At 38.5% G+C, this 23,807-nt stretch overlaps 1 protein-coding gene and 1 long non-coding RNA gene across 3 annotated transcripts; one reads left to right on the top strand and one right to left on the bottom strand.

Annotated features, from left to right (window-relative positions):
• The first annotated feature begins 1,144 nt into the window (after window positions 1–1,144).
• On the top strand, window positions 1,145–5,753 carry LOC134294328 (uncharacterized). Its single transcript, XR_010001264.1, has 2 exons — window positions 1,145–1,332; window positions 5,685–5,753. It is a non-coding gene; the product is annotated as an uncharacterized LOC134294328 (long non-coding RNA).
• Window positions 3,005–23,236, bottom strand: LOC100560943 (cathepsin S). 2 transcript variants are annotated; one of them, XM_003229271.3, is made up of 8 exons: window positions 23,073–23,236; window positions 21,915–22,044; window positions 18,845–18,967; window positions 14,849–15,001; window positions 14,545–14,769; window positions 10,109–10,274; window positions 7,554–7,659; window positions 3,005–3,415 (listed from the first exon to the last, which is right to left on the bottom strand). In XM_003229271.3, exons 2-8 carry the CDS (start codon window positions 22,041–22,043, stop codon window positions 3,316–3,318), a joined length of 1,002 nt encoding a protein of 333 aa, XP_003229319.1. In that variant the 5' UTR covers window position 22,044; window positions 23,073–23,236; the 3' UTR covers window positions 3,005–3,315. The 2 variants fall into 2 exon arrangements, with proteins under 2 accessions (XP_003229319.1, XP_062821135.1); XM_062965065.1 differs by lacking the exon at window positions 23,073–23,236 and adding an exon at window positions 22,684–22,705.
• Window positions 23,237–23,807: the final 571 nt, after the last annotated feature.

Below are 23,807 nucleotides of genomic sequence, written 5' to 3'. Positions count from 1 at the left end.
AAACATTACATAACAACATAATACACATTATTAAACAAAGTAAAACAATGCAATTATAACAATAAATCACACTTACATGATCAGATCAAGGGGACAGGAGCCATAAACCCAATATATTAAAATGTATCATTTTAGGCTAGGGAAATCTTGTGCAATATATTCAGGCTCAGAAATCAGCGGTAGTCCAATATAATTACTCAAAAACCTGCGTTTTGTAGTTAAGTGTTTTCAATATATCGTGATATTTTGGTGCTAAATTCGTAAATACGGTAATTACAACATAACATTACTGCGTACTGAACTACTTTTTCTGTCAAATTTGTTGTATAACATGATGTTTTGGTGCTTAATTTGTAAAATCATAACCTAATTTGATGTTTAATAGGCTTTTCCTTAATCCCTCCTTATTATCCAAGATATTCGCTTATTCAAGCTTCTGTCGGCCCATTTAGCTTGGATAAGTGAGACTCTACTGTATGTTAATTTGTCTGCACTCATAATTTCCAAAATTTTAATAAACCAATTTTTTATATCCGGTCTATTTTTTTCCCCTCTATCCCTTAGCACATGTCATTCCTGCTGCTGTTGTCAGATAATTAAATAAAATTTCTTCATTTTTTTCTCCTCTATGTTATCATAAATACCTAAGAGGAGCAATTTGGGGTCTAAACTAATCTTAATTTTAAGTATTCTCTGTGTATTCCTATGTATTTCTTTCCAGAATTCTTTTGCTTTTGCACAGGTCCACCAACAATGGAAGTACGTGCCTTCCTTTTCACCAGACTTCTAGAATTTATTTGAAGTAGACTAGTACTTTGATAATTTCAGAATTATCAGAAGGATTCTTTATCGCCTCCGCCATTTTCCCCTTCTTTTTTGTTTCCTGCTTAAAATGGTCGCTTTTTGTCAGTTGCCGTTTTTTCCTGACGCTTAGACATTCCATTATCATCATCATTATTATTATTTTGTTGTTATGCCAAACTAGAAACTTAACTAGAAACAACTTCATGACAGATATAAAATGGACGACAAGATTTCAGCCTGAGGAAAACCAAAGTGAATTTGAAACCATCTCTTGTGCGAACGATATTGGGAAAATGTGTACATTTCTACTGAAAATGGAATGAGAGGAACAAGAATGTATATGATTCAATATAAATATTGGGTTGTTGTGTGTTTTCCAGGCTGTATGGCTATGTTCCAGAAGCATTCTCTCCTGACGTTTCACCCACATCTATGGCAGGCATCGTCAACCTCTGATGTACTACAACTCACAAAGAGGAAGTTCTGTTTCCCCAAAACCCCTCCAGTTATTGAATTTCAGCATATCAGGTATGTGTGCCATGTTTGGTCCAGATCCATCGGTGTTTGGGTCCACATTGCTCTCTGGGTGTAGGTGAACTACAACTCCCCCAAATCAAAGTGAATTTTCCCCAAAGACCTCCAGTATTTTTTTTTGCTGGTCATGGGGGCTCTATGTGCCAAGTTTGGTCCCATTCCATCTTTGGTGGAGTTCAGAGTGCTCATTGAATGCAGGTGAACTATACATCCCAGTACCTACAACTCTAAAATGTCCAGGACAATTCCCCTCAAAACCCAACAGTATTCAAATTTGGGCATATCGGGTATGCATGCCAAGTTTAGTCCAGATCCATCCTTGTTTGGGCTCATAGTGCTCTCTGGATGTAGGTGAACTACAAATCCCCCAAATCAAGGTGAATTTTCCCCAAAGACCTCCAGTATTTTTTCTTGGTCATGGGAATTTTGTATGCCAAGTGACTTCCAGGTCCATCATTGGTGGAGTTCAGAGTGCTCTTAGATTGCAGGTGAACTATACATCCCAGTCCCTACAACTCCTATAAATCATGCTGGATTCTCCCCAAACCTCTCCAGTATGTTCAGTTTATTTATTTATTTACATCATTTATATTCCGCCCTTCTCACCCCGAAGGGGACTCAGGGCGGATCACATTACACATATTAGGCAAACATTCAATGCCTTTTTAACACAGGACAAAGACAAACAAACATAGCTCCGAGTGGGCCTCGAACTTATGACCTCCTGGTCAGTGACTCATTGCTCTCCCGTCTGCGCCACAGCCCCGGGCTGATCAATTCCTCTGTTTGCTGTATGCCATAGAAAAGGTTAGGAAAGGGTTACGGGAGAGGCAGTGGGTGGAGTCATGCAAATTTCACACCATGAAGAGAGTCAGAAACACAGGAATATCTGTGATGGAGGAAAAATAGAAAATCTAGGATGAAATTGTTCCCTTTACTATGAGTTGTGGGCAGGATGGTTTTTGTGGAGGAGATTGGCAGGGCTCTTGGACATGTTCACAGCGCTCACCATAACCTGCAATGTCATTGGAGAGAGGGATATTGGTATCTCCGAAGTAGTGGGAACTATCGCTATTTGTGGAAGTGGAAGTAGACACCCCAAGCCACACACATGCAAACATATTTTCACTTTTATTATGTGTATAGATAGATATCATAATACAGTAGATTCTCACTTATCCAAGACTCATTTATCCAAGCCTCTGGATTATCCAAGCCATTTTTGTAGTCAATGTTTTCAATACATCGTGACATCTTGGTGCTAAATTCGTAAATACAGTAATTACAACATAACATTTCTGTGTATTGAACTACTTTTTCTGTCATATTTGTTGTAAAACATGATGTTTTGGTGCTTAATTTGTAAAATCATAACCTAATTTGATTTTAATAGGCTTTTCCTTAATTTCTCATTATCCAAGATATTCGCGTATCAAAGCTTCTGCCGGCCCGTTTAGCTTGGATAAGTGAGACTCTACTGTATTCGCTTATTCAACATTTTGCTGGCCTGTTTATGTTGGATAAGTGAGGCTCTACTGTACTAGCTCAAAATGTATAGGCTACAAAAATATCAAAGAGACAGACCTCTGTATTAGGGAATATGCTTATTTTGTATTTCCGCAATTCTGAAATCAACACAGCTGGAAATTATTGAGATCCACACCAATTGAATCCAATTCGACTTTAATTTCCAAGGAACTCAGAGGTGGCGACAGCGATGGTGCATAAAACTGGATTTGTTCAAAGCCCCGAAGTACAGACATTACATTATTAACGGTTTAAGCCTCATGGCTCTCGTGGGATGGCGAGGAAATACCGCGCTAAACCAAGATAAAACATCATTTGGCCTGCTTTTTCTCAGATCTACCCGGTGGAGCCCACAGGAAGGTTTGATGTCCTCGGAGACCAATCATTCCTCCTTGTTGAAGAAGCCCAAGATTAGGGGCCTAATGGGCCATTTCCAACCAGATTTCCACTCTACATTAGCGGATAGGTGCACTGGCTAGCGATGCCGCAGCGATTGTCATGGTTCCTTGCAATCTTAATGTAGCCCTGGTCGCCGAAAGAGACGCCCCAGCTGTTGAAAGAGCAAAAACATTGAATGAGGCATTCAACAGGAGAATAATAATAATAATAATATAATATAATAATAAAATGCAATTAAGGCCAAGATCGAAAAATCAGCTGATGACCCAAAATGCAGACTGTGCAAGGAAGCTGACGAAACCATTGATCATATCCTCAGCTGCTGTAAGAAAATCGCACAGACTGACTACAAACAGAGGCACAACTACGTGGCCAAAATGATCCATTGGAACTTATGCCTCAAGTACCACCTCCCAGCAGAAAAGAACTGGTGGGATTCACAAACCTGCAAAAGTATTAGAAAATGATCACGCAAAGATACTGTGGGACTTCCGAATCCAGACTGACAAAGTTTTGGAACACAACACACCAGACATCACAGTTGTGGAAAAGAAAAAGGTTTGGATCATTGATGTTGCCATCCCAGGTGACAGTCGCATTGACGAAAAACAACAGGAAAAACTCAGCCGCTATCAGGACCTCAAGATTGAACTTCAAAGACTCTGGCAGAAACCAGCGCAGGTGATGGGCACACTGGGTGCTGTGCCAAAAGATCTCAGTCGGCATTTGGAAACAATAGACATTGACAAAATCACAATCTGCCAACTGCAAAAGGCCACCCTACTGGGATCTGCACGCATCATCCGAAAATACATCACACAGTCCTAGAGACTCAGGAAGTGTTCGACTTGTGATTTTGTGATACGAAATCCAGCATATCTATCTTGTTTGCTGTGTCATACAATAAAATAATAATAATAATAATAATAATAATAATAATAATAATAATAATAATAATATTTTATTCTTTTGTATTGTTGTGTATTGGCATCAAATTCTGCCAGTTTTGTAAGCCGCCCTGAGTCCCTTCGGGTGAGAAGGGCAGGATAGAAATGATGAAAATAAATAAAATAAATAATAATAATAATAATAAGAAGAAGAAGAAGAAGAAGAAGAAGAATACTTTATTCTTATATCCCGCTCCATCTCCCCAAGGGGACTCGGGCGGCTTACAAAGGGACCATGCGCAAACAATATAAAAATACAACAGTAAAAACAAATCCAAACACAGCAATAAATACATCAAAAAAAAGCATATAACAACAATGTAAAAACAATTAAAACATGTTCAATGCCCATCTACACTGGGGTTCCTCAGAGGTTGTGACGTATGTCTGAGGATGCCTGCCATAGATACAGATATATAAACCCCACTTGCCCAGTTTTTCAACAGAATGCCTGCCATAGATGTGGGTGAAAAGTCAGGAGGGAATGCTTTTGGGACATGGCCATACAGCCCTGAAAACACACAACAAGCCAATTTGTATATAAGTCGGAACAGGTAGCCATCTATCTATCTATTTCAGGCATGGGCAAACTTCAGCCCTCCAGGTGCTTTGGACTACAACTCCCACATTTCCTAACAGCCGGCAGACCCTTAGGAATTGTGGGAGTTGTAGTCCAAAACAGCTGGAAGACCAAAGTTTGCCCATGCCTGATATAGATAGATAGCTATATTAACTGTGGATAGCATAGGGAAGGAGTGGAGTTTGTTTTGCTGTCTGTGCGCCTGCTTAGAATATTTCAACTCACTTTCTGTCCTTGTGAAAATTGGATTTGGAAAAAATTGGCTTGTTGCGGAAACAAGAATTGGGGTTACGGTTTCAGCTGGGACAACTTTTCTCCAAGATAATAACTCTTTCAGGTGTGGATTCACCTTCCGAGGGGTAGATTTCTCCACTTCCTGTTGTCTCAGCCCTGTTCTTAACTCTTGAGTCATTTGTAAGTCGAATGTTTATAACTTGGGAACTACCTGTATATATAATTATTTACATTTTTTTGATTCCACCTTTCTTCTGATATAGGAACTATCTAAATAATATTACCATATAATTATATAGTACAATATAGTAATTTAATCCTTATATTGTGTTATGCTAATAATATATTGTATGTTCATTTGATTTGTAAGCCGCTCTGAGTCCCCTTTGGGGTGAGAAGAGCGGGATATAAATGTAGTAAATAAATAAAATAAAATAAATAAATGGATAACATGATCTGCTTACAATGCTTATTATAACTGTAATTGTGTGTATATATATATATATATATATCTCGTTTGGGGCAAGCCACAATGTTTAGGGTTTGCTCTCTGTGTTTATGGTGTTTTCGCTTTTGTGTCGGGTATTTTAATATGTGTATGTTGTAATATATAGCTTTATGGTTGCATTTTAACTATGTTCTAATATTTGATTTTATAGGTGTATTTAAATATGATGTGCCCCGCCTCGAGCTGAAAGAAGTAGGTAATAAATATATTATTATTATTATTATTATTATTATTATTATTATTAGAAATGTGGGTCTCTTTTTAGGTAGATAAAGTGGGATATTATTATTATTATTACTATTATGTTCGTATTATATTACACATGGTTCTTCTTAAGATTAGGGGATGAATTATGTATTGTATTATTGTGTTGTCGAAGGCTTTCATGGCCGGGATCACAGGGTTGTTGTATGTTTTTCGGGCTGTATGGCCATGTTCCAGAAGTATTCTCTCCTGACGTTTCACCCACATCTATGGCAGGCATCCTCACAACCTCTGAGGATGCCTGCCATAGATGTGGGCGAAACATCAGGAGAGAATACTTCTGGAACATGGCCATACAGCCGAAAAACATACAACAACCCTATTGTATTATTATTATTATATTCACAACAAGATTAGTACACAGCAGACAAAATCACTATGATGGCTTTTGTATTGGATCACATGTATGACACTTCCCAAGTGTCTAGGACTATGTGATGTATGATCTGAGTAGGGTGGCCTTTTGCGGCTGACAGATGGTAATTTTGACAGTACTGATTGTTTTCAAGTGCTGGCCAAAGTCTTTAGTCCCTTCACCCAGTGTGCAACACTGGGACTGGCTTATTCCAGAGTCTTTGCAGTTCGATCTTTAAATCCTCGTAACGTGTAAGCTTTTCCAGTTGCTTCTCATGAATTCTGCTGTTGCCTGGGATTGCAACATTGACGATCCATACGTTGTTGTTGTTGTTGTTGTTATATTGCTATACTAACCCCACAGACTGACTCACCGTGAAACATATCTAACAAGACAATACAATTTAGCCACTATCATGGTGCTGGATATGAAATTAATGCCACATGAAATAAAGAGCATACCAACTGACTTTGCAAGTTGGAAAATGACATTTAGCTTTCATCACAAGTGACTTTTTGCTATTTTCCAAGTCAATGGAAGCTAACACAATCCTAAGTCTCACAACCTGAGAGCCAGGAAGATAGTTCCATCTGTTCTCCTGTGCCATAGCAACATGCTATTCTAATTTTATATACATTTTTATTTAAAATTAATTTTATTAAAATTTTAAATAATTTTATATGACCTGGCTATGCGAGCAAGCGTTCAAAGAATAAGTTTCGTTGGCTTTGACTCGGTCTGGACTAAGGTTTATGTACAAGGTTTTGTGGATGAATGGCTCAAGTATTTTGTATTATTTTAAATCTGTATTTAATTGCTTATGTTTTATTCTTTTGTATTGTTGTGTATTGGCATTGAATTCTGCCAGTTTTGTAAGCCGCCCTGAGTCCCTTCGGGTAAGAAAGGCGGGATAGAAATAATGGGAATAAACAAACAAATAAATAAATAATGGAATACAATATTATACTACTAATAATACAATATAATAATATTAATTATATATTAAATGTGATATTACTAATAATATTACCATATAATGATATAGTACAATATAGTAATTTAATGCTTATATTGTGCTATGCTAATAATATATTGTATGTTCATTTGATTTGTAAGCCGCTCTGAGTCCCCTTCGGGGTGAGAAGAACGGGATATAAATGTAGTAAATAAATTAATAAATAAGTCTTTTGCATGCCATTTAACATTGAGACTTAGAGTGTCTCAACACCATTTATTTCTTTATGCTTTCTCCTTAATTTTCAGCAATTGTAGTGGGATGAGGTCAACAAGGGGAGAAAGGGAGCAAAAGATATAAAAATGAGATTCTTTGAAAGTAAATGATGAAATGGCTAAACCGGAATTGTACTAAATTGGACAGTAGTGTCAGAAAGGTGTTCGTACCTGTTCTTCACAAGCCAATAATCTATGCCGTCTTCTGTTCCATACCCAACAACAAGGACTCCATGATTTATATGTGCAGAAGTGCAGCTTGGATCATCGTATACACCTAGATGCAAAAAAAATAATAAAAAAATAGAACAACAGCTTTTCATATTTGCTGAGAGGTCCCCAAACTAAGGCCTGGAGGCTGGATGCGACCCTCCGAGGTCATTTACCTGCCCCCACCCTCAGTTTTATAATATAATATATTGTATATACATATAACACTGATAATAATATTATAATGTAATACAATATAACACTAATAATAATACCATATAATAATATTAATTATATATTCTATATTACATATAATATTACTAATAATATTACAGTATAGTGGTATAGTTCAATATCTATATATATAAAAGGGTAATGGAATCACGGCACCAGACAAAACAACTAAACTAAACACCCCACAACCTCAAAAATTGACAACACAACCTCTCATCCACGCCTCTATGTTCATACAACAAAAAGAAAAGAAAAATTAAGTCCTAGCCACAGCAACGTGTGGCCGGGCACAGCTTGTAGTAATATATAATGCTAATATTGTGTTATGCTAATAATATAATATATTGTATGTACATATAATCTGTAAGCCACTCTGAGTCCCCTTTGGAGTGAGAAGGGTGTGATACAAATGTAGTAAATAAATGCAGTAAATCATAAATAAATAAATTTTAGACTTAGGCTCACCCAAAGTCTGAAATGACTTGAAGGCACACAACAACAACAACAACAACAACAACCCTAATTAACTTGACTATCTCATTGGCCAGAAGTAGGACCACACTTCCCATTGAAATCCTGATAAATGTATGTTGGTTAAAATTGTTTTTATTTTTAAATATTGTATTGTTCTTTCATTGTTATTGTTCTTGTTGTTTTTGCACTACAAATAAGACATATGCAGTGTGCATCGGAATTTGTTTGTATTTTTTTCAAATGATAATCCGGCCCCTCAACAGTCTGAAGGATTGTGGACTGGCCCTCGGCTTAAAAAGTTTGAGCTGAGGTTAGTGGCAATGAAGGCGTACATTTCAAAAAGTATTCTTTTTTTAATCCAAGAGGACAGTTCTCTATGAATTTTTAGGTCTTCCAGCACAACTCTGGCTTGGCAGTTAAAGTGGGATTGAACTGCTATTGATAGAGGGTCATCAAATATTCCAGTTTAAAGCAGATAATCTGGGATCAGATCCTGGGATAAAGGACAGTGTGGAAGGGCCCACACAGTACAGATAAATGGTACCTGAATGGTCTGCCGTCTTTTGGAGGTATCAACGTTATTTCAGGAAGTCCCATATGTTGGGAATTGATGAGCCGTCAAGCTCTAATCACCCCCTTTATGAGGTAAATTCCCATTAAAATAGCAGAGTAAAATGCAGCAGTGAGACTTGAAGTGTGAGTCTTGAAAGCCTTTGTGTTTTCAGGACGGCAAAGGACCGCAAAGTTAGCTTCAAAGTTTAAAAGCATTTATTGAGGTAAAAAGAAATCCATTGATGGATAGAAAGGTTTGGAGCTAACTAACTAATCTATCCTGTTCTAATACACATAGACGGATTAAAATAACAAAAAATATTAAAGACTAACATTAAAAAGGATCCAGAATATTTCTTGCTAGGAATGTTGGATCTAGATAAAGACAAAGACAAAGAGATTCTATTTAACCACCTGACAATAGCAGCCAGAATAACATATGCGAAGAAGTGGAGATCTAAAGAAATACCGAAAAGAGAAGAATGGCAAAATAAAGTATTGGAAATAATGAATATGGATAAATTGACTTGGCTCTCTCCGAACAAAACAAACAAACTGGGACACGGTAAAAGAATATTTTAATCAACTTAAAATGGAGCTTATAATTTGAAATGACAAGAACAACAAGAAAATATTAGAGACAAAGGGGAAGAAGACGGTTTGGACTATAAATTACTAAAATACAGAAAGTCACAATACAAACACCAAGGATTAGATAGAAGTCAACCCCTCCCACATACCTTTTTTTCTCTCTCTCCTTGTTCTTACTTTCATTTTTTTCCTTCATTTTTCTTTCTTTCTTTCTCTCTACCCATATTGTTCTCCCACTTTCCATGTATTTTTTATTTTATTTTTATCTTTAAATTTATTACTAATAAAAATTAAAAAAAATAATAACAAAGGTCTAGATAGCTACATCTTGGCTAGTAGAGGGACAAAGTGCATCCTCTCTCTGGAACAAAGCAGGAAGATGGAATGGCGCCCAACCTCGTGGGTCACTTCTTCTCTAGGGCCATAAACATTCCAGAGACCAAATTGGGGAAGTTATGTCAAAGCCCTAGGAGAGATCACATTTCTAAAGCATCAAAAGGGTGGGGTTGACCTAAACAGGACAGGAAAGAGGAAACAATAGTAAAGCCTAATCAAAGCATGCATGGAACTGGGGAAGGTGTCCCTAACTCTTTTCTAGGCTTCCTATCTAACCATAGAGACTTAAGCAGTACAGGATGACATTTTTCCAACACCATAGAACTCACCTTTCCTAAAAAGGAAGAAGGAAGGTCGGCTTGCATCTATAGCAACTGATACAGGGCCAAAGTTGGCCACAGCATCCTTCAGGGCAGCTTCGTTTCCAGATGGAAGGTCCACATATCTAGAACAGGTTGCCGCCCTTCCCTGCAGGTTGTAGCGGCACGTTCCGCTCTGAAAGAAGCCGGAATAAGATGAATCACCTCTTGTGCCTCAGTTGTGAGCAGCCAAAACACCTTCAAGGCACCAGATCCCATTTGATCTTGAATGCTAAGCAGTTTTAGGACTTGGATAACAAATACCAAGTGCCCAAAGCTCAATTTCAGAGGAAGGAACGGGTAAAATTGATCCCTGGGCCAAGGAAACCCAAGGAAATTAATGGGGTCACTATAGGTTGAAAGGCAATAGTTTATAGCAGGGATCCTCAAACTTTTGAAGTGGAGGGCCGATTCATGGTCCCTCAGATTGCTGAGGGGCCGAATTATCATTTGAAAAAAAAAAACGAACAAATTCCTATTCTCACAGCACATGTCTTATTTGTAGTGCAAAAAGCCCCCCCCCCGACATTTATTTATTTACAGTATTTACTCCATTTATACCCCACCCTCTCTCATCCCGAAGGGGACTCAGAGCGGCTTACAAGTTGTATGTACATACAATATATTATATTATTAGCATAGCACAAGATTAGCATTATATATTACTATATTCTACTATACCATTATACCGTAATACTATTAGTAACATTACATTTAATATGTAATATATAATTAATATTATCTATATATATAAAAGAGTGATGGAATCCTGGCGACCGCCAAAACAACAAAACTAAACACCCCACAACCTCGAAAATTGACAACACAACCCATCATCCACGCCTCTAGGTTGATACAACAAAAAGAAAAGAAAAATAAAATCCTAATTAGAGGGAGAGGAATAATTGTTTTCATCCAATTCCTGCCAGTTAGAAGGCTAAGCTCCACCCAATTGGTCTCCTAGCAACCCACTCAGCCCAGGGGACAGGCAGAGTTAGGCCTCACTTAGGCCTTTTCCACACTGCCTATAAAATACAAATTATCAGATTTTAACTGGATTAGATGGCAGTGTAGACTCAAGGCCCTTCCACACAGCTATATAACCCATTTATAATCTTATATTATCTGCTTTAACTGGATTATCTGGACTCCACACCTTTACCCTTTACCTTAACTACCACCAATTCCTCAATACTTTATTTCCCATACCACCATACTTCGCCACAGCAACGCATGGCCGGGCACAGCTAGTTATATTATACAATATTATTATATTGTATTATTACTAGCCGCCCTAAGTTCCCTATTGGGTGAGAAGGGTGGAGTAGAAATACTGTAATAAATAAATAAATATTATATTGTATTACATTATAATATTATTATTAATATTATATGTATACACAATATATTATATTATTACCATATCATTCATTTACAATATTTCATTTACAATATTAGTAAATGAAAGAACAATACAATATTTAAAAATAAAAATAATTTTAACCAACATACTGTAAACTTATCAGGATTTCAGTGGGAAGTGTGAGCCTGCTTCTGACCAATGAGATAATCAAGTAGGATTGTTGTTGTTGTGCCTTCAAGTCATTTCAGACTTTGGGCGAGCCTAAGTCTAAAACTGAGGGTGGGGGCCAGGTAAATGGCCTTGGAGGGCCGCATCCGGCCCCGGGGCCTTAGTTTGGGGACCCCTGGTTTATAGGGTTCTTGTATGTCTTTCGGCTTGTGTGGCCATGTTCCAGAAGTATTCTCTCCTGACGTTTCGCCCACACCTATGGCAGGCATCCTCAGAGGTTGTGAGGCCTGGATAAACTAGGCAAGGAAAGGAAAAAATAAATATCTGTGGAGAGTCCAGGGTGTGACAAGAGTCTTTTGTCAGTTGGAAGCTAGCATTAATGTTTCAGTTAATCACCCTAATTAGCATTGGAAAGGTTTGTCTTTTGCCTGAGGGGCATCCTTTGTTCAATCATTAGCCATCCTTGGGGCTCCTTTGTCCTCAGAGTGTTGCTTCCCATCTACTGTTTTGATTTTTGAGTTTTTTAATACTGGTATCCAGATTTTGTTCATTTTCATGGTTTCCTCCTTTCTGTTGAAGTTGTCCACATGCTTGTGGATTTCAATGGCTTCTCTGTGTAGTCTGACATGATAGTCGTTGGAGTGGATTCCCCTCAGGCAAGAGACAAACCTTTCCAATTCTAATTAGGGTGATTAATCACACTCTTGTCACACCCTGGACTCTCCACAGATATATATTTTTTCCTTGCCTTGCCTAGTTTATCCATGCCTTACAACCTCTGAGGATGCCTGCCATAGATGTGGGTGAAACGTCAGGGGAGAATACTTCTGGAACATGGCCACACAGCCCGAAAGACATACAACAACCCTGTGATCCCGGCCATGAAAGCCTTCAACAACGCAATAGTTTATATTTCCCAGGAGGAGCCTAGTGAGCACTGGAGCTGCAACATCCAACACCTGGGAAGCCCTACAAATCTCAGCTGATGGTTGGCCATTTTTCACAGGTACATGAAGGTAGAGAAGAGGCCCTTCCACACAGTCATATAGCCCAGAATATCAAGGCAGATAACCCACATTATCAGCTTTGAACTGGGTTATTTGAGTCCACACTGAGATATATTCCAGTTCAAAGCAGAAAATATGGGATTTCATTCAGCTGTGAGAGCCGCCAGTGGTGCAACGGATTAAACCGCTGAGCTGTTGAACTTGCTGACCAAAAGGTTGGCGGTACGACTCCAGGGAGCAGGGTGAGCTCCCACTGTTAGCCCCAGCATCTGCTAGTCTAGCAGTTGGAAAACATGTCTACTGACAATGCTGGCACTTCAGCTTAGAAATGGAGATGAGCACCAGCCCCCCACCAGTGAGTTGGACACGACTAGACTTAATGTCAGGGGAAAATCTTTACCAAACCTATTCAGCTGTGTTGAAGGGGCTTGAGAAGGACAAGCTGCCCCTTCTGAGGTAATGTCATGCACCAAACAAAGTAAAACAGAGGATGAATGTCTGAAGAGGGAGGAAAAGGGAGAAACTAGGGCAGTGATGGCCAGCCTATGACATGCGTGTCAGCACGGACACGCCTAGCCATTTTTGCTGACACGCTGCTGCATGCAGATTGATTGGATGACTTATGTCTTTTGTGGCCAAATTCGGTGTGATTTGGTCCAGTGGTTTTGTTGTTTACTCCATGGGAATTATGCACATTACATTATCATTATATCATTCTATTATTATTCTATTATTATTGTAGTATATTATCATATTATTACTATTATATTATTATTATTATATTATTCATTATTCATGACTACATTGAAACTAGAATAGAGAGAAATCAGCGTGGAAACTGCAAGAGGTACCATAGATTGTTGTACATGGAAATAATGGTAGTACAGTGTAGTCTCACTTATCCAACATAAACGGGCCGGCAGAATGTTGGATAAGTGAATATGTTGGATAATAAGGAGGCATTAAGGAAAAGCCTATTAAACATCAAATTAGGTTATGATTTTACAAATGAAGCACCAAAACATCATGTTAGACAACAAATTTGGCAGAAAAAGTAGTTCAATACGCAGTAATGCTATGTAGTAATTACTGTATTTATTAATTTAGCACCAAAATATCACGATATATTGAAAACATTGACTACAAAAATGCATTGGATAATCCAGAACGTTGGATAAGCGAGGCTTGAATAAGTGAGACTCTACTGTGTATATATATATATATATACACATACATACATACATACACACACATATATATGTGTGTGTGTTTATATATATATATATACAATATAATTTACAATAATATATAATAATTATAACATATTGTATATACATATAATATTCATAATATTATATTGTAATACAATACTAATAATAATACAATATAATAATATTAATTAGATATTATCTTTTACATGTAATATTACTAATAATATTACAATATGTCGATACAGTACAATATAGTAATTTATTACCAGTATTGTACTATGCTTATATAATATTGTATGTAAATTTAATTTGTAAGCCGCTCTGAGTCCCCTTCGAGGTGAGAAGGGCGGCATATAAATGTAGCAAATAAATAAATAAATAAAGTCATGCACCAAACAAAGTAAAACAGAGGATGAATGTCTGAAGAGGGAGAAAAAGAGAGAAACTAGGGCAATCTTCATAGCAAATGATAAAATGGGATTAACTGAGACTTTCCTTACCAAGTTAGGACAGTTCCTATTCAATTCACCAACGAAACCTTCTTGTTCTAGACCTGACGGTGCTAAGCCACGTCTAACAAAATTGAGGGCAAAGTACGAAGGGAATGAAATTGCAAGTTGGGAATGTGTCATTCTCATGTTCTTAAGGGGTACAAACCTGACCCGTGTATGGATAGGAAGCTTCTGAATCAATCCCATTATTATAGATGACATATTGGAAAGCAGCAGAAATGTAGCCACCGTTACACCCGTGGTTCCCAAATGCAGAGGAGCAGTCCACCAGGTTCTGCGGACTGAGGGAGACCAGGTTCCCTGTTTTGAGCTTCAGTTGGCACTCCAAGGCCCCCACGGCGCTGAAGGCCCAACAAGACCCACAAGAACCCTGAAAAACAGATGGGGACAGACTCAGTCGCAGAAGACATCACTGTGAGTGGAATGTCAGTAAATAGGGCCTCACTTACCTGGTTCTTCACGTTTGTGACACATCCTTTCTCTCTCCAGTCCACAGTATCTGGAGCACTGGCACCTTGCCTTGCCCAATACAAGGTAGAATTCCTGCTCTGGGAGACAGGGATTTTCAGCCCCGTCATCAAAGCAGTCACCTCCTCGCTGGTCTAAGTGAAGAAAGCAAAAAAATGACTGGTATACGAATATGTGCCACTTACATATAGCAACAGATGTAGCTTTATTCCAGAACTATGCACGAATTCCAGGCCTTCCCAAGGGGTTCTATATATGCTGAATACTGAGATACATTCTTTCTATAGTATAAGCCAGGGGTCCCCAAACTTTTTTAAAAAAATGGTCCTTTGGACCATTGGAGGGCCAGACTGTTGGAGCAATAACAACAACAACAACAACAACAACAACAACAACAATAAAAAATAATAATAATAATAATAATAATAATAATAATAATAATAATAATAATAATAATAATGGTTGTAAGAGAAGAAGAGACTGCTTGGGTCATTTAGTCCAACCCCCTTCTGCCCTTGTGCCATGGGGGCCGGATAAATAGCTTTGATGGGCCGCATCCGGCCCCCGGGCCTTAGTTTGGGGACCCCTGGTATAAGCTTTATTGATGGTAAATTACTGAAGTAGATGGTTACTATGTCCAAGCAGGTGTCGCACCTCAGAATAGTTCACCTTGCTATTGACACCAAGCCACACACAGAAGATAGTCTTTTATAGTTTTATTGAGCAAAAGCAGTATATATCTATATATATAAAAGGGTAATGAAATTTCGGCCTAAGACAAAACAACAAAACTACACATCCCAGAAACACTAAACTTGGCAACACAACCCCTCATCCATGCCTCTACATTCATACAACAAAAAGAAAAGAAAAATAAAGTCCCTAAAGAAGGAGAGGAATAATTGTTTTTATCCAATTGCTGCCAGTTAGAAGGCTATGCTCCGCCCACTTGGTCTCCTAGCAACCCACTCAGCCCAGGGGACAGGCAGAGTTAGACCTCACTTAGGCCTCTTCCACACTGCCTATAAAATACAGATTATCAGATTTTAACTGTATTATATGGCAGTGCAGACTCAAGGCCCTTCCACACAGCTATATGACCTATTTATCTTATATTATCTGCTTTGAACTGGATTATCTTGACTCTACACTGCCATCTAATCCACTTCAGTGTGCATTTTATACAGCTGTGTAGAAGGGGCCTCATATAATCCACTTCTAAGCAGATAATATAAGATACTTTGTTTCCCATACCACCATACTTCGCCACAGCAACGCGTGGCCGGGCGCAGCTAGTGTGTGTGTGTGTGTGTGTGTGTGTGTGTGTGTGTGTGTATATATATATATATATATATATATATATATATATATATATAAATATAAAATCAGGCAAAAATATAGTTCCCAAAGTACGGTAGAGTCTCACTTATCCAACGTTCTGGATTATCCAACGCATTTTTGTAGTCAATGTTTTCAATGCATTGTGATATTTTGGTACTAAATTTGTAAATACAGTAATTACTACATAGCATTAATGTGTAATGAACTACTTTTCTGTCAAATTTGTTGTATAACATGATGTTTTGGTGCTTAATTTATAAAATCATAACCTAATTTAATGTTTAATAGGGGTTTCCTTAATCTTTCCTTATTATCCAACATAATAATAATAATAATAATAATAATAATAATAATAATAATAATAAAACTTTATTTATACCCCGCCACCATCTCCCCAGCGGGGACTCGGGGTGGCTAACATGGGGCCATGCCCAAAGCAATACAATATAATAAAATATAAAACAGCATATCATAACATAATTAAAAGTAATACAATAGATAATAATATTTGCTTATCCAACATTCTGCCGGCCCATTTACGTTGGATAAGCGAGACTCTACTGTATATATAATATCAAAGCAGGCAAAAATATAGTTCCCAAAGTAGTTGTAAAATAGAGTCATTAAATCCAATGGTCCATAGGCAAAAAGCAAGAGTCTATTTGTTCTGTCACGCTCTGGGCCTGTAGCTATTGTCTTTGTATAGGACGTATACTTTACGCCCAGCGGGAAGCCAGGGTGCCTCAAGGAGAGGTTCTTGAGGATTTTCCTGAAAAGGATAGTCCTTTGTGTCTTTAATGAGATAACAAAGTCTTTATTATTGAACAAATAATAAATCTTCAAGGAGTCAAATAACACTTCAAGGTTTCCTTAATAAACTGTTGGCCTTTTCAGTCTTGTCCCCAGGGGACAGACAATTGGCTTTGGATAACTGTGCTTTCTCTATAAGAAGAAAACCCCTTATAACCTCTCCCAGGCTGATTATTATATGGGCCTAGCTGATATGGGACCCACTACCGATTCCAAATGCGTCTGAATATCGAGTGGACCTACCAACCAAGGCTTGCAGATGTTTCAGCTGGTGTTGCATGGATCTGTGGTGCTGTTCCCTCTCTGAGGTTTCTTTGGAAACTTTAGGGCTGAGGGACTGTGAGCTCTTAGCCAGAACATTTGGGACCTTTCCCCTGGAATTTCTGTTTCTGATTCCTCGGACATTCTATATCCCTGGATGTTCTATATCCCCAGATGTTCTTGAGATATGAAGCTTTTCTACGGGACAAGCTGGTCTACGTCCTATAGCTTAGCTTCCTTAAGTGAGACTAACTTAAAAATGGCTCCTTCCCTCCCAGAGCCCTGAACAAGGGGCGGAACCAAACTTAATGATGATGGACAGGCGGCCTGCCCTATGACTGCAAACATTAGCAGAAAGAAAATAAAGTTGGACCTTCTGGTACAGCCGTACCAGCACACTATTCCCAAAGATACAATAGTCCACAGGTTACTAGGATTCACGAGCAGGAGAACTTCCAAAGCATGAAGGCATAGAACATCCACTCTGATGAAGTGGGAATTTGCTTTGACAGAGATTTGTCTCCCAACACAGAGATTTAAAAGCAACTCAAAAATGCCTTTCTCTTCCCCTCAGTGGCCTCCCGTTTTCCAGCTAATCTCAGGCTACGCCGAGGCATTCCTTTCCATTGCAAACGATCTGCCTGAGATAGCAATGGAGCTTCTTGACTGTCAAGGTCAAACGGTTCATTATCTTGCACCTGAACAGGAGCCTGGGACAAATCCAGCTCATTATTTCCTATGGGAATGTCTCCCTGGTTTTTATCTATGACAGCTCCTGAGGGAAACAGCCCTCATAGTTGGTTTATCTATGACAGGCTGCGCTTCTGAACCATGATATCCCATCCCCATGACATCATAATGGGATTCATCTTGCAACCCATAATCTGGCTCCTGCATCTGCAACCCAAAATCCCCTTCCTCATCTTCACCCTGGCTCTGCTGCTGCTGAGTCACAACAGCAGGGATTTGAACCCTGTCCTCCAGAGTCATAGGCCAACACTCAAATCACAGACCACAATAGCTCTCATTCTGGGAGAGTTAATACACTAGAGTGAGCTCTTTAGAGGAAATGCTAGGTAGAAATGTAACTCATAAATAAGCAATCTATTCCTATGTATTTATGAGTTTCATTTCTGCCTGGTCTTTCATCCAATGAGCTCAAGGTGGTGCCCTAAAATTCCCAGAAGGCCCAAGCTGGGTGTTGAAATCCAAAAAGTTAACCCTGCAATTGAGGTCCCTTCTACACAGCTGAATAAAGTCCCACATGATCTGCTTTGAGCTGGGATATATGGCAGTGAACTCCAATATTCCAGTTCAATGCCAATATTGTGGGTTATTCTGCCTTGATATTCTGGGTTATATGGCTGTGTGGAAGGGCCCAGAGTCTTTCCATGCTATGTTTGTATTGAGGAAGCACTGAAAAAGGAACTCTCCACCCCTTTCCAAAGTATTTTGATGGGAAAGTCAGGACAAGTTGTCTAATTTGTTTTTCTTCAATCAACCAGTTGATCTTAACATCGCAACACAGTTGTTGTCAATGGGGATAAATCCACATATCCACTAACCATGTCTCCCAAATGATTCATGCCAAGCTCGTAAGAATGCAGCCCCAGAGACTGTTCGAGGTTGTGCAACATGACGAACCGCAGATTCTTTTCCCAAATCACGCGGCGGACTCCTTCCTCTTCCTGAAAACCAAAGCCAAAACTCAGATTAATGTTTATGGAAGGAGTTACTGCAATCACGTCCGATTTCACCCTGCGAAATTAAATCATTTGGGGCTAGTTTTGTCATAATTAACCAAACAGAGGTTGATGCAGTTTGCCTACTTTAGTTACTCCTCAAAAGGCAGATTGCTTGTGGATATATAATCCAACTTTTCTGAGGTTGTGGCAGGAACCGAGGCTTTCCTCCCATCGTAACTTTACCTGGTCTTCTCTCAGGAAACCATAAATTCTCAATTGTTTTTACACCATCTCTCTCTACCTAGCCATTGTTTTGGTTACTTATTCTTCATGGCCTTTGTCTACGAATTTTGCCTAATAATAATAATAATAATAATAATAATAATAATAATAATAATAACAACAACACTTGGGAAGTGTTCGACTTGTGATTTTGTGATATGAAATCCAGCATATCTATCTTGTTTGCTGTGTCATAATATAATAATAATAATAATAATAATAATAATAATAATAATAACTTTATTTTTATATCTCTCCACCATCTCACCAAGTGGACTTGGGGCAGCTTACATGGGGTAAGGCCCGACAACACAATAAAAATAAAAATACAGTAGAGTCTCACTTATCCAATGTTCTGGATTATCCAACACATTTTTGTAGTCAATGTTGTCAATACATCGTGATATTTTGGTGCTAAATTCGTAAATACAGTAATTACTACATGGCATTACTGCGTATTGAGCTACTTTTTCTGTCGAATTTGTAATTAAACATGATGTTTTGGTGTTTAATTTGTAAAATCATAACCTAATTTGATGTGTATTAGGCTTTTCCTTATGCCCTCCTTATTATCCAACATATTCTGTTATCCAATGTTCCGCCGGCCCGTTTATGTTGGATATGTGAGACTCTACTGTACATTAAAAAGCAATTCACAATATAAAAATAGGATAAAACCCCCACACTGCTCTCCTTCTGCAGGGACCTGAAGACCTGGCTGTTCCAACAAGCTTTTGAGAAGGCCTAGTCCCTAGTCGATCTATGAATTTGTTATGCAGCCTTGCACTTTGTCCCATGCCCTTGTCCCATGGTTACAGCTCTGCACTTATTACCATTCCCTTGCCTTATTGTTTGCAACCTGGTCATGTTTACATTAGCTACCGCCATTGACGGATGAGTGCTGTTGTATTCTGAGTTTTATGTTGCTGTTTACATGCTTATATGTTTTATTCAATTGTATTTTATATTGTGTTTTATTTCATGCTCTGCTTTTTAGGCACCTCGTGCCTTGTGTAAGCCACCCCGAGTCCCTTAGGGAGATGGTGGCAGGATACAAGAATAAAGTTGTTATTATTTATTTTATGACACAGCAAACGAGATAGATATGCTGGATTTCGTATCAGAAAATCACAAGTCGAACACTTCCCAAGCGTTTAGGACTGTGTGATGTATTTTCAGATGATGCGTGCAGATCCCACTCGGGTGGCTTTTTGCAGTTGGCAGATCGTAATTTTGTCAATGTCTATTGTTTCCAAATGCCGGCTGAGATCTTTTGGCACGGCACCCTATGTGCCCATCACCACCGGGACCACCTGCACTGGTTTCTGCCAGTCTTTGCAGTTCAATCTTGAGGTCCTGATAGCGGCTGAGTTTTTCCTGTTGTTTTTCGTCAATGCGACTGTCACCTGGGATGGCAACATCAATGATTCAAACCTTTTTCTTTTCCACAACTGTGATGTCTGGTGTGTTGTGTTCCAGAACTTTGTCACTCTGGATTCGGAAGTCCCACAGTATCTTTGCGTGCTCATTTTCCAAGACTTTTGCAGGTTTGTGATCCCACCAGTTCTTTACTGCTGGGAGGTGGTACTTGAGGCATACCGTGTTTCCCCGAAAATAAGACAGTGTCTTATATTAATTTTTGCTCCCAAAGATGCACTAGGTCTTATTTTTAAGTGATGTCTTAGTTTTCCATAAAGAAGAATTCACATTTAATGTTGAACAAAAAAATGAACATTTATTATATACTGTACAGTAGTTGTCATCACAAACCAGCATAACCAGACAAACTATGAATCCTATTAATAATTTCTTGTTACTACCATTATTTCCATGTATAACACTCTATGATACGTACATTCACCAATCCTTCATCCTCTGGTGTTCTGTTCGGTGGGCATGCTTCCAAACAAAAACTTTGCTAGGTCTTACTTTTGGGGGAGGCCTTATATTTAGCAATTCAGCAAAACCTCTACTAGGTCTTATTTTCTGGGGATGTCTTATTTTAGGGGAAACAGGGTAAGTTCCAATGAATCATTTGGGCCACATAGTTGTGCCTCTGTTTGTAGTCTGTCTGTGTGATTTTCTTACAGCAGCTGAGGATATGATCAATGGTTTCGTCAGCTTCCTTGCACAGTCTGCATTTTGGGGCATCATCTGATTTTTAGATCTTGGCCTGAATTGCCTTTGTTCTGATGGCTTGCTCCTAGGCTACAAGGATCAGGCCTTCTGTCTCCTTCTTCAGGGTCCCATTCGTGAGCCATAGCCAGGTCTTCTCCTTATCAGTTTTTCCTTAAAGGAACTTTCCATGCAATGTTTTGTTGTGCCAGCTGTCAGCTCTAGTTTGTAGTGCGGTTTTCTTGTACTGGCTTTTTCTCTGCTGTGCTTTGAGGAGTTTCTGATTTTTGACTTCAATCAAAGCAGGTTCTTCACTTTGCTTTACATATTCTGCCAGGGCATGTTCTTCTTCTTTGACTGCTTGTTTGACTTGTAAGAGTCCTCTGTCACCTGATCTTCTAGTTGTTGTTGTTGTTGTTGTTATTATTATTATTATTATTATTCCCAACTCTAGGATTTATGAAAGCTAGAGATCTTGCAACCCTAAGTAAAGCCACCATATCATTAATGACATTTCTGCACCCCAACAGGCTACTGTATGGGTTGCTCCTACCTTATTTTGGTATTCTTTGTTGTATTTTTTCTTCCAAAGCTCCCAATGCCCATCCAGCATCGAATCTTTCTCCCAATGCGCAATCACAGCCGCTGCGTAAACCAGGCAAAACCAAGCCCACCGTTTCATCCTGTTGAAAGAGAAATGAAAAACCATTCAGTATTTGGGCAGGGACAACTTCACAAATGCTGGTTTGCTCCTCTTTCTGGTAAACCCATCCACAAAACAAGGAAATAATTTTCTTTCTCTTTAAGCTGTATGGCACAATCAAACTACCAGTACTACAAAAACAATTAAAATATGCATTAAACAAAATAAAATGTACAGTAGAGTCTCACTTATCCAACACTCGCTTATCCAATGTTCTGGATTATCCAACGCATTTTTGTAGTCAATGTTTTCAATATATCGTGATATTTTGGTGCTAAATTCGTAAATACAGTAATTACTACATAGCATTACTGCGTATTGAACTACTTTTTCTGCCAAATTTGTTGTATAACATGATGTTTTGGTGCTTAATTTGTAAAATCATAATCTAATTTGATGTTTAATAGGCTTTTCCTTAATCCCTCCTTATCCAACATTCGCTTATCCAACATTCTGCCGGCCCGTTTATGTTGGATAAGTGAGACTCTACTGTAATTGGAAAGACTTATGGGAGTCACCACCAAGAAGGCCTCCTTCAATAACTTCTACTGTTGTAGAATAAATACAACCTGGCACAGATTTTATAGAAAAATATAATATTTAAAGGAAGCTTAACAACCAGCTTGCTGTCTTTTGATTTTGTTCTTAGTAGTGTAAGGCTTTCTTAGCTCATGCTTCAACATGCCAGATAGTTTAGTAGTTGAGGGAATCTATCACAGCTTCATAACGCCCTTATTTTTGGTGATTTTAATGCTGGATTCCTTCTACTGTAAGACACCATTGATGGTAAAATGCACCCTAATTTCAGTAGCATCAACAAAAATACATAAGATATACCTGTAATTCTAAGGCACACACGTTAGGCATGGCTTAAGAACTATGCAAATGTCTCCAAGACACAATACAAGTTTCGATCAATAAAGAATATTGTGTGCTTTCCTGAACGGAGGACAAAAGTCACTTCCTCATTGCTTTGTGTTAGAGAGATCAGGGATGATCAGTTCGTACCTGAATATTTTTCAGTTGGCACAACGGCTGCTGTCCAATTTCAGATGTCCCTCTGGGAAACTTTCTCCTTGTTTCTCGACTATCCAAACGAACTGTGCCACAAGGCTGCTCCTGCTGCACCCTCTTAAAGAGCGCAAAGAGTTTCAATTTCTCACACTTATCACATGAGCCTCCCCCAGAACAAGGAAATGGGCTGTGATTTTCACTTTCATTGTAACCGTTCAGCTCAGATGGATTTGTCACATCTTTATCCTTGGGTATTATTAAATGTCATCGTCAGGAGCAGAATATTGCATGCTTTTGCTGAACATGACTTAGTTCCTTACTTCATTTTCATTCTATTTTCATTTTCATCATAGAATGTTTTCAGTGATAATAATAATAATAATAATAATAATAATAATAATAATAATAATTTTATTTATTTGACCAGTCATATGACCATTTCAAAATACAAGACTAATAAAATTAAGGCAAAAAAGAGGAGAGGATGGCAGCTGACATTCTATTTACAGTCAAAATCTTATTTTCCTGATTTTCAGGAAATGTGCTCTTTTCTTGGTTTTGTGTGTGCGTGTGTGGCAGTAGCAACTTGAGTCGCTTCTGGAGTGAGAGAATTGGCCGTCTGCAAGGACGTTGCCCAAGGGACACCCAGATGTTTTTGATGTTTTTACCATCCTTGTGGGAGGCTTCTCTCATGTCCCCGCATGGAGCTGGAGCTGATAGAGGGAGCTC

The sequence above is a fragment of the Anolis carolinensis genome, unplaced genomic scaffold, assembly GCF_035594765.1.
Source record: "Anolis carolinensis isolate JA03-04 unplaced genomic scaffold, rAnoCar3.1.pri scaffold_14, whole genome shotgun sequence".
NCBI classification, from domain to species: domain Eukaryota; kingdom Metazoa; phylum Chordata; class Lepidosauria; order Squamata; family Dactyloidae; genus Anolis; species Anolis carolinensis.
This window is presented reverse-complemented; position numbering and strand designations above follow the sequence as displayed.

Bases quoted from the DNA above. Each gene is read 5' to 3' on its own strand.
- LOC100560943 (XM_003229271.3), bottom strand. From the start codon at position 22,043: ATGAAACGGTGGGCTTGGTTTTGCCTGGTTTACGCAGCGGCTGTGATT. The intron at 14,770-14,848 runs GTAAGTGAGGCC...TCTGTTTTTCAG, and splicing joins TCACAAACGTGAAGAACCAG to GGTTCTTGTGGGTCTTGTTG. The intron at 10,275-14,544 runs GTTTGTACCCCT...GGCTTCTTTCAG, and splicing joins CCTATCCATACACGGGTCAG to AGCGGAACGTGCCGCTACAA.